General features: G+C 39.4%; 2 protein-coding genes across 2 annotated transcripts; one reads left to right on the top strand and one right to left on the bottom strand.

Annotated features, from left to right (window-relative positions):
- Nucleotides 1-1284: 1284 nt before the first annotated feature.
- LOC146549431 (interleukin-6-like) lies at nucleotides 1285-2649 on the top strand. Its single transcript, XM_085262664.1, has 4 exons — nucleotides 1285-1464; nucleotides 1590-1691; nucleotides 1796-1948; nucleotides 2351-2649. Exons 1-4 carry the CDS (start codon nucleotides 1300-1302, stop codon nucleotides 2552-2554), a joined length of 624 nt encoding a protein of 207 aa, XP_085118790.1. The 5' UTR covers nucleotides 1285-1299; the 3' UTR covers nucleotides 2555-2649.
- Nucleotides 2650-3237: 588 nt separating this feature from the next.
- On the bottom strand, nucleotides 3238-10763 carry tomm7 (translocase of outer mitochondrial membrane 7 homolog (yeast)). Its single transcript, XM_085262913.1, has 3 exons — nucleotides 10599-10763; nucleotides 5337-5385; nucleotides 3238-3612 (listed from the first exon to the last, which is right to left on the bottom strand). Exons 1-3 carry the CDS (start codon nucleotides 10699-10701, stop codon nucleotides 3597-3599), a joined length of 168 nt encoding a protein of 55 aa, XP_085119039.1. The 5' UTR covers nucleotides 10702-10763; the 3' UTR covers nucleotides 3238-3596.
- Between the last annotated feature and the right edge of the window lie 309 nt (nucleotides 10764-11072).

Genomic DNA, 11072 nt, shown 5'->3' with positions numbered 1-11072 from the left:
ACTATGTTCAGTGACACCCCAGTTTTGTCACACCAATTGTCAAAATGTACTTAAGTAGTTGCCAAATCATAGCTTTACCTCGTGAATCTCTAATCTTTCCTTTTGCTTTCACACATCTAACACAAGAGAGTGTGTATTTTTTTTTCAGATAACTCCCATTACATTGGTTACAACGGTACATTTATATGTTTAGACTCATTTTCATGTGATGCAAATAAATGTATAATTCCTGTACATGATAATGAATGGGGTTACATCTATTGATCATTTCATCTGCTTGTGCAGTGTATTTATGTATGTGTGTATGTAATTATGCATTGTTTATTCATTTATTTATTTATTCATTATATCATTTGATATATAAAGTTGCTACAAGCTAAATGCACTGGAATGCTGCTATGCAAATGTTTGGTTTTAGAAGGATTTTCCCTTTAAATTCTTGAGCTGAAAATATCATAGGGATTTTTTTTACATGATGATTCTCTGTGCTTTATAACTTCTCCAATCTTTGCTAAAAAAATTACTTAAATAATAATAATAATAATAATAATGGATTGGATTTATATAGTGCTTTTCAAGGCACCCAAAGCACTTTACAATGCCATTATTCATTCACTCTCACATTCAAATGGCACTTTTATAAATAATAATAAATACACAATAAATTACATATATATATATATGTGTGTGTGTGTGTGTGTGTGTGTGTGTGTGTGTGTGTGTGTATATATATATATATATACATATATATATATACATATATATATATGTAATTTATTGTGTATTTATTATTATTTATAAAAGTGCCATTTAACCGGTATATATAAAATATATAATACATAAAACAAATTCTCACAACATTATAATAGCAATCACACACCACCAACAACAGTAATAATAATAACAACAGTAATTTATAAAAAAATTATAATAATAATAATGATAATAATAAGGATCAACTGGTCCTGTTGAAGACACTCATAATCTTCATCAAATCTTCATGACGCAGTTACTGTTAATTCCGTTTTGCAAGTCGGGATTGGAAAATCCCATTCGTCTGAGGAATGTATAAAAACAGCGCATCTCAGATACAAGCCAAATCCTTCTGGCCCTGGCAGCCTTCAGCATCAGCGGAAACTTGACAAGTGCTTCCCAGCAGCGCACCATGCCCTCTATATTCAGTAAGTAATTTGCAGGCTGTGGTGCGCGAGTTTCCTGCGTATCTTCCTCTTTTCATTCATTCATTCGTTCATTCTTGTTCTGTCTCCCCAAGCAGATGTGCACGTTTTCTCTGCGGTGATGCTGGCCGCTCTGCTTCTCTGCGCTTCCGGCGCTCCGATTGAAGACGGAAGTGTGGCCGGTGACTTCTCAGGTGAAGAGACGGAGGAGGCGCAGATGTCCACTGTCAAGCCTTTTAATATATGGAGGTCACTCTTTGACTCAGCTCAAGAATACGAGAAAGCGGTAAGGGCCTGCTCATTAACTATGATTAACAGGTGTCATCAAGTCCGATTGGGGTTCCCTCGGACCCCTGGGATTCTAAAATACTTCCAGCCTATTTAAGTTGTATTTTAATTCTTTTCTATTAGTTTGAGCACCATTTCCAGACTCTGGAGAATCGCGATCAAGCTTTGGACTCCCACACCCCCGCCTCTATCCCGAAGCACTGCAATATTACCAAGTTCAGAAAGGTGAGAGCTCCTTTCTCTTTTTCTAATGCTGTCACTAACAAAGGTCGGAAGGAGGGGTTGGGGTTAGTTCGATAACTCGGGCTGTTCTTCTCTCCTTTGTGCAGGAGACTTGTCTCCAGACGCTGGCCAAGGGTCTGCTCATCTATTCGGTTTTACTCAAGCACGTAGAGAAGGAGTACCGCGGCAGTTTGAACTTCTCCGACGCTCCGTCAAACATCGGCACTCTGATCGACCTGGCCGGCATGGTCAAAGGAAAGGTGGGTTTGACACGCGTCTTTAACTATCCTCCGAGGAAAAGTCAAATTTGACTTTTCAGCAGTCTCTTGGGTATTTCCTGTCAGTAATGTTAGGAAGACAGATAAAGTAGATTTACTTCAGAAAAAAAAAACAATCCACTACATACAGATATTAAAAGTAAAATTCACAATAAAAGGTGACTTCTCTACCTTTAGCTGTCACAAAGCCCAGTAACAACATTTCTATTGTAAATGTGAGAGGAGCAGAAGTGATAGGTAGCACAAAATCTCAATTAAATACATCACCTCTCATACTACATCACTGTTTCACCAGAATGCCTGTTGTCTTAGTACTGTCACATTTTCACTTCTGCGTCCTGTTCCTAAATAACACCTCATTCTACCATCTCTTCTGACCCACAGATGAAAAACAGCAATCAAGTCACACCGCTGACCAGCAGTGAGGAGGAGCAGCTTCTCAAGGAGGTCAACAGCCCTGATCCTTACCACAGCAAGTTGAACGCCTACAGCATCCTGAGAGCCCTCAAAGCCTTCCTGAGTGAGGGGAAAAGAGCTGTTTGTAGAATGGAAAAGCAACTGAACCAATCAGCAGATACCAGTTGTTAAAAAGACGAATAATGCTCAAATTACATTCAGTTATGAAATAATAACTCAGGGAAAACTGGATGGTTTTGACACTCCTACTTTCTCAAGATCATAACCTCCTCTGGGTACAGCAGGCCCCACAGCAACATACTGTGTATGTAGAATCACCTGCTGTGCTATTCTTATTTATCTTATTTATAATTGGTAGAGATTATTTATTAGAGAAAAATCTATTGTGCAGGAGAAATGCAGTGTAAATACAATTTGCACTGTACTTGTAATTAGCATTTCTGGTGCTGATTACTATTTATTGTTAAAGAATTTTACAGTACAGTGATCTCTTATGTAACACAACTGACTTTATTTTTTTGCATATGCTGAAATAAAAAAAAAAATCATTTGCATAAAAAGCAAGGACTTATTCTTTCCCCAACATTTCACACATTTCAACGCAGCAGCGCATTCTGCAAATGCATGAATCTTGACACTTAGATTTAGATCAGTCAACTCAACACATTTATATACACACATTTAAAGGTGGACGGAAAATGTTCCCGTTAATCTATGACTATGACTCATCATTACCATGTAAGATTGATACATTTGATATATCAAAACTTTATAATTGCTCAGTAAAATATTTGCTATCAGTTTCTTCTGCATGAAAGCGACTGGATTGTTTATATTAAGGAAGAAAAGAGTCGTTTCTTTGAGGATTTATTTTCAGAAATGTTAAATTACAAATAAAAACTAAGAAAAAAACAGGAAACAAACATCAGTGCTTCGCATTAACAAAAAATAACCCTCCAACTGATAGTCCAATCAGCGTGTATTTCAAGGGACAAACCTGTTCACACATCTCTGTACATGTACCATAGTTACAGACTACATGGAAATGGATAACATCCAATCAATACTTTACAGATAGTGAGAAACAATGTACAAATGTCATCTGATCATTATTATTTTTAGAGGGGAAAGCAAAAGAAGTCCATTTCGTCCAGTCACAGGTGGGTCACATGGTTTGGTTGATGGTTAGGGATTGGTCGTGTGAAGATGTTCCTCAGCCCCAGAGCAAGCTAGAAGACAACAAAGAAAATCAATATTAAAACATCCTTGGAAATATGTTACTGACATAGTGAGGAAATAATAGTGTGATGTATTAACAGCATTGCCAAAATATATATATATGTATAAAAAAAAAACATGCTTACAAACGTTATCACAACTATCACTATGTAACTATGTTACATGGGCCTGTACAACAATTTTGAGTTGTACAGGATGTTGTTTAGCGCAGCTCAGCAGAATGCAGTGCATTTAAAAAACAAACAAACAAACAAAAAAAAACCCCCACATCCCCCCATGGGATGAAACAGTTAACCCCCTTTTCCATTAGTACATACTTGGATCGACTCGCCATGGATCGGCCACGACTTGACTGGTTTTCCTTTATATTCAGTACTACGCAGCGTGTGTGGTTGTCATCACAGCAACGCATCAAAGCGTCCCGCGATGTAATTAACATGCAAAACAAAGGCTATTTAAAAGGTGGATGTCGAGGCAAGAATAAACCTACTGCTCGGTCCGTGGCTTTTTGTCAGACTCCATCGAGTGACGCTGCTGACCAGCCAATCGGTGGTATACAGTCTGATGATGTCACATTTTAATATGTGTTTGGATCGTTGGAACCCGGGCCAAGCAGGTACTTAAAAAAAACCCAGGTATTATGACCTAATGGAAAACCCTGTATACCATGGCGAACGGTGCCGAGTCGATCCGAGTAGGTACTGATGGAAAAGGGGCTTTAAAGTCCTGGAAAACAAACAAAAAAAATTTACATCTCATGATTTTAAGATAATCCACTAAAATGCAAAATAGAGAATTTTGCTATCATACCACTTGTACATCATGTTTAAATGCTTTGCAGAACGGTGCAAAAGTCTTGTGCCGACTCTCATTTCTTTATATTTGACTTTCTTGTAACTTTTTTAAGTGGTGTAGAGCAACAGTTCTCCAAGTTTTTTGAAAGTCTTTTAAAGTCTTCCTTGGACATAGGTTGCTTTTTTCACTTATTCTCAGTGCCATCCCTGTACCTGACCAGCATCGTCATACATGCTAAAAAAGACACTAAATGTACATGTTAATTTCTAAAATATTGAAAACAATGACCACAGCTTAACTAAAGTCATAATTTCATATTGAATTATTTGCTTGTTCTCATATTTAAACAAAATCAAATCTCTATATAAAGTAAAAACAAACACACTGATATTATTAGCAACGGGCTGTTGAGACTGGGGAGGCGGAGGAGGCGCAACAAGCAGCTCAGTTTCTGGTAAATATAGGTTACCTTTTTTCCTGTTTATCTATACTGAGATAACAGATGATGCAATAGGTTCTTAAAAAAAAAAAAAAAAAAGAAATTAAAAAAACAGAAATAAAAAAGATAAGAGATTCTTACAGGACTAAAAATAGCCTCACATCAGTATTCCAAGGCGGGTATTAAGACATCACACATCCTTTTCTCTTCAAGCTATCATTCAACTTTGTTAAATGGGCAGTTTTACTTAAAGAATGAACTGTTTTGACATATAATGTATTTTCATCCTTATGTACATGGTCTAAGTGTACATGAATAATCCCTACAATGACCCTACTTCATGAGACTGGACATAAATCTTGTTGGTCAGGAGTTCGCCCCCCCCCCAAAAAAAAAACCCCCCCGATGTATTATTTGACTTTGGATCTAGGAGTAGGATGCTTTATTTTATTACACATATCTCAGACCGATTCGTCTTACCTTAAGAAAGTAGGTTCAGGCATCCCTGGATCTGCTCCTCGTTTGAAACCTGTAAGTCAAAACCATAAATAAGAATTACGAGGTGATTCTTGTAAGGCACGCTCAAATGTACAAGACACCAACTAACAGTTTTGAATTTCAGTGCAGTCCTCGTGTGCAATATTTTTCCCCACACAAAACCACATTGTACCCCTTGAACATAACTTCTTTTGTACACTTTATAATGTGTAAATAACTCATGTAAAGTGCACTATTCTACTGCTCAGCTCCATACCATGTAGGTTTATTTTCACTTGAATGTTAAAGCTCAAATGAGTGGGGCTCGATTAGTGCTGAAGCGCTGGTGCACACATGACAGAGGAAAAGAGAATATACCGAAACTTTAAAGATGAGAAAAGAAATACGATGATGGCAAGATCTAAACATAAATCCCCCTTATTGAAAGCATTTTTTTGGGGGTGGGGGTGGTCCCTCAAATTTGGAGATATGAATTTGAGCACCGGTTTTACTCATATTGTGGTTTATAACTAGTTTCGAGCCACAGTGAGTAAAAATACTGTCCTGTTGAGAACTAATGAAGCAAATCATTTGCTAATTCAGTGATTACAGTGTGTCAGCAGAATGCAAACAGACCCAGCAAAACATCCTGCTTTCATTAAACTAGCTTAGATCAGATCATTCCACAAGCAGCAGAAGACTACAAATTCATATCCCCTGATATCAATACTTCTGCCTTCATTTAAAGTCAAGGAAGTAGTTGAGCCTGACGCAAGACATTCTCCAAAAAAAAAGATAAGAGGATCCCAGAAGGCGAAAAATAGCCTCCTGTTACCACTCTCCTAATATCAAGGGTAAAACCTGATTTCTTTGGCTGTTTTGTTTAGACCCGTCAGGTGATCACTGTGTCTAAGTTTAATTACATACGGGTGTATCAGAATCTATCGTGGGGCGATCGTGGCTCAAGAGTTGGGAGTTCGCCTTGTAATCAGAAGGTTGCCGGTTCGAGCCCCGGCTTGGACAGTTTCGGTCGTTGTGTCCTTGGGCAAGACACTTCACCCGTTGCCCGGTGGTGGTCAGAGGGCCCGGTGGCGCCAGTGTCCGGCAGCCTCGCCTCTGTCAGTGCGCCCCAAGGTGGCTGTGGCTACAACGTAGCTTGCCATCACCAGTGTGTGTGTGTGTGTGTGTGTGAGTGAGAATGGGTGGATGACTGGATGTGTAAAGCGCTTTTGGGTCCTTAGGGACTAGTAAAGCGCTATATAAATACAGGCCATTTATCCAGTGCAAAGTCAGAGTGATTGTTTCCATGTGATAACAGAACACGTAGGTGTCCGGTGAAATCGTCACCAACTTTACAGCTCCTGTATGCTTCGACCCCTTCAGCACACTCGCCTTAACCAATGTTTCTGATCCAGAGTGTCCTGATTTGAGCTAAGTGCAGGAAGGTATTCATTCGTGTGTGAAACCGGGATGGGCCACGTAGCCTTCAAATTACATCACGATATTTCAAGAAAGTTTTCCGTAACAAGATTTCTGAAATGTAGAAAAAATTTTTTTTGCTCCACTTGCAGCTTGCAGGCAGCAGCAATCACAAGTGGAAGCATATGATAGACATTTCCCACTGAGCTGTCATTGATGACACACTTCCTAATCTGAAGTGTGAATTTATTAAAAGAAGGTGCCGATAGCATCCGCAGCAGTATTATGGTGCAACACCAGTGACACAGCCTAAGTTAAATGTAAGCACAAAAGCAGCCCGTGATGCTGATCCCCTACAACCCATCCAGAATTCGGGCTCCCACAGAATGTCTTCTGTATGCCACACAGCCAATCAATTACAGACGCTCCTGGCATCAAGAGGCCACATCTAAAGGTCAGTCTAAGGTTTGCCAGTGAACATCTAAATTATTCAGAGAAGGTTTAGGAGAAAGTGGTGTGGTCGTCAACTCGACCTGCTGTGTTTGGAGGAAGAAAAATGTTGAGTATGAAGCAAAGAACACCATCCCCACAGTCAGGCACAGAGGTGGAAACATTATGCTTGGGGATGTTTTTCTGCCAAGGGTACAGGACAACTTCACTTCATTGATGGTCCAATGAACAAGGCCATGTACTGTAAAATCATGGAAAAGAACCACCTTCCCTCAGCCAGGACACTGAAGATGAGTCGTGGGTGGGTCTTCCAGCATGACAATGACCCAAAACATTCTGTCAAGGCAACAAAGGAGGGGCTAAAGACGCATATTAAGGTCATGGAGTGGCCTAGCCAGACTCCCCCACTGTCAAGTCCTGCTTTTCCACCATGTAACTACTTCAGTTTGTTTCACAACACCACTTGCTCTTCCTGTCTTAACTAGTGATCGCTCCAGCAGTGCTGTAAATGGTTTTCCATTTGGGTGGTACATCACCAGCTGCTAGTATCTCCTTTGTAGCCTCGTAGTGCATATCGACTATGTTTTTGCCTCAAGTGGTGAAACACGTTTGCCTCTTTCAGTTTTCTTGTATCTTTTGCAAAGATGTTGGAGGCTGTTGAAGTAGCCCCATGTTTAGGCACCAAATTGTCATCAGAGGCTGACGCACAACTCTTGCTCTTGCGTAATATTATCTGACACAATATATGTGGTATAGCCATAGCGTGAAAACATTCATCATTTAATATACTAGTTGTTTAACTTGCTTGAAATATATAGAAAATGGTGGTAACCCAACAGCAGCATGTATTTAATTTAAAACTATTCTTCCTCAAGTAAATGAGTTGCACATGCAGAAAAGGCTCAGCAAGAGGGAAATGAGAGAAAGTGTGACATCACTGTTGGTGTTTCCAATATACTGAGAGGAATCTCTTAAGGCGTATGGTCACACATGCACAAGTCTCAACTTCCCCCACATAATCCAAACCACAGCCATGCAAAAGTTTCAACTTCCCCATCAAAGCTCCCAAATACAGTGATGGACAGGTCTTCCCCAACACTCCTTCAAACCACAGCCAGCTATTTCAGGATCACAGAAATGTCTGAAGAAAAACTGTTTTGAATCTACTACCACAGGGACGTGTTACCCGTAAGGCACACAAGGTCACAGTTTACATCACTAAAGCAGAAGGGAACTCAACTCGCATAGTCAGCAAAGTGCTGCAAACAGAATGATATGCATTTGTGGCGGAGGTGGGGGCACAACATGGGAATCCTAGCATGTTAGCATAAACTTAACTTTCAAAATAAGAGTGAAGGGACTGTCCACAAATTTAAAAGAATAAAAATTTAAAAAAAATATGAGTCAGAAAATATACCAGGGGTCTGTTAATTTACTTGGGCAGGCCACCCAATCAACTCTATGTGTGGTAAATGCCATGATAAACCATCATCCTTCCCTTTTTCTAAAAACCTCAAGTAGGGTTCCACCGCTGGCGTTATGTTTGCGAGTGGGCAACAAATAAGAGCCAATATTGGCCTATACCAGATATATCAATATCAGTAAACTTGCCGTTTTGGGCAATTTTGAAATCTTATTGATTTACATACAGACAAGCGATGTGTTTTGGGTCTTCTTGTAAGATAAAGAGATAACCTTTCGCCTTTAAAATTCAGACCCCGTTTTGTTGCTGACTGCTTGAGGGCTTTTGGGTTGTTGTTTTTAAAAAAAAAAAAAAAAAAAAAAAAAAAAAAAATCGCTCATATTTTCTTGGCCTGCTTTGCTTTAAAATTCAGAAGAGACATTTATATTTATATTTATATACGGCCTATGTGAATATATGTTACACGTGTTTAGAGCAGCTCTACATCTCCATACCTACTTTTCCTGCCTTATCAGCACTGGTTTAAAAAAAAAAACAAAAAAACCCACCAAAGGCTACGTTCACACTGCAGGCGAAAGCGCATCAAATTCGACTTTTTGACCCTATGGGACCCATATCTGATCATGGTATAATAGTTTGAACAGCACAAATCTGATATTTTCAAATCCGACCTAGGTCACTTTCGTGTGTGGTACTGAATCCGATACATATCTGATGTTTTAGAAAGTGACTGCTGCTTGAATGGTCGTGTCACATTACATCCGTCTTTTACGTCACTGACACAAGACAGACGCCAATTATCGGCGCCGGAGAAGCGCCCGAACACTTCCTGACCATCTAGTGTAGATGTTAGTGAAACTGTTGGGTAGACAACATTGGAGAAACGTTGTTTTATTTGTACTGTATAATCTGCAGATTCTGACAGAAATCTGCAACTATCCTTTGAAGCACCGCTCCTCACTAAAACAGCAATAGGGATAATTATTAGGCCATATGTAAATAACTTTATAATTTAAAGCAAAATTAGGAAACATAAAGTCCGAAACAAGTCTTTATATTTAGGGCCATCAGTCAAACAATACTGTTTGGTCTGGGTCTAAACAGAGCGTGTTGTGTGTGACGTCTTCTTTTGCGCATGCGGGCCGCTTGAGGGTTCACACTAGAGCACGTTTTCTGTCACATTTTATTTGTAGTGTGAACAACCAGACTAAAAAAAAATCGGATTTGATCAAAAAAATCGGAATTGAGTATTAAACTAAACTACGCTTCAAATTTGATAAATGTCGTCATTAATTTCCTCTGACTTTTGCTATTTGGCTTCCACCACGATAAAAATCTCTCTCTGTACTTCAAGAACAGCTTCCCATCTCAAATCTCTGTTTTCGGCATTATTCATTTGCTTATTACCCACCTCGTACCAGAAAGCCTAATTTCTGATGTTCAATACTGAAGAGAGACATATTTTTTTATAATTATGTAATATTGCAGAATATTTTAAAGGTTATCTGCTATAAAAATCCAGGCCAGGAAAATCTCCTTCATGTTTTTCTGTTTTATTCTCAGTTACTTTGACACAAAGGTATCTGCTTTAATGCTCACGCCTCTGATAAAGTCTCACATGTATCAGTACTGATAAATGATCAGAATTATAATATTTCTGTCTATCTGAGGCAAAACTGATTAGCCATACAAATCCATAGCATGAGTTCATGCTACAGGAGTTCCTCTACAACGTACAGCAAAGCCATAGCTGATAGACTAGAGACACTTCAGTTTTTTAAAAATAAAACTGGGGCTCGCAACATTTTATTAATCATGTTATGTTTGATATGCTGTTTTAACGAGGGCCCCAATACAACACGTCAACCTCACCGGGACAGAAGAAAATACAGTTTAATGCTAAGAAGCTGCGCTAACCGGTTAGCATTAGCATCATCTCGCCGCATACCCCTCACTCCTATTCGGATACTGACCGAGGTACAGCACGGTTGGAATAAAACCCCATCGGATGACAAACTGGCCGCACTGGAACAGCTGCTGCAGCCGCTGTTTGCTCTCTTTGCTCAGTTTAGCCATGTTATGATCCCGAACAGACAGTCTCGTGCTGCTTCCAAGGGCAGGAAAAAGGAAGTGACGTTGAAGAGCTAAACACTTACCTTCTCCAGCTGTCATAGGACGCCTCCTTGTGGATGGGCGTGTGGCGGCGGCTGGTTGGAGTTTACATGCTAAACTGCCACACTTTAAGTTTAGAAACAGATAGCATGTTCTCGATGAGATGATTTTACTGATTATGCCAGTTTTCTTTAAGCGGATTTGGCTTTAATTAAAGCCAAAACTTTATTAAGTCAATAAGACCGTTTAACTAACATTAGGCCCTCCCAGAGTCAATAGTTTGGAGCAATGTTCTTCTCCACTGTGGATGTAGACAACCATAAAGATCAGCAGAA

This window comes from Mchenga conophoros, linkage group LG22 (genome assembly GCF_057382185.1).
Source record: "Mchenga conophoros isolate Kocher_MC1m ecotype Shallow Benthic linkage group LG22, M_conophoros_male_GT1.1, whole genome shotgun sequence".
NCBI classification, from domain to species: Eukaryota; Metazoa; Chordata; class Actinopteri; order Cichliformes; family Cichlidae; genus Mchenga; species Mchenga conophoros.
Note: the sequence above shows the minus strand (reverse complement) of the source record. Positions and strands in the feature narration are given on the sequence as shown.

Coding starts and splice junctions, on each gene's coding strand:
- tomm7 (XM_085262913.1), bottom strand. CDS start 10,701: ATGGCTAAACTGAGCAAAGAGAGCAAACAGCGGCTGCAGCAGCTGTTC. Junction 5,386..10,598: donor TCCAACCGTGCTGTACCTCG/GTCAGTATCCGA, acceptor TTTGACTTACAG/GTTTCAAACGAGGAGCAGAT.
- LOC146549431 (XM_085262664.1), top strand. CDS start 1,300: ATGCTGGCCGCTCTGCTTCTCTGCGCTTCCGGCGCTCCGATTGAAGAC. Junction 1,692..1,795: donor ATATTACCAAGTTCAGAAAG/GTGAGAGCTCCT, acceptor TCCTTTGTGCAG/GAGACTTGTCTCCAGACGCT. Junction 1,949..2,350: donor CCGGCATGGTCAAAGGAAAG/GTGGGTTTGACA, acceptor TCTGACCCACAG/ATGAAAAACAGCAATCAAGT.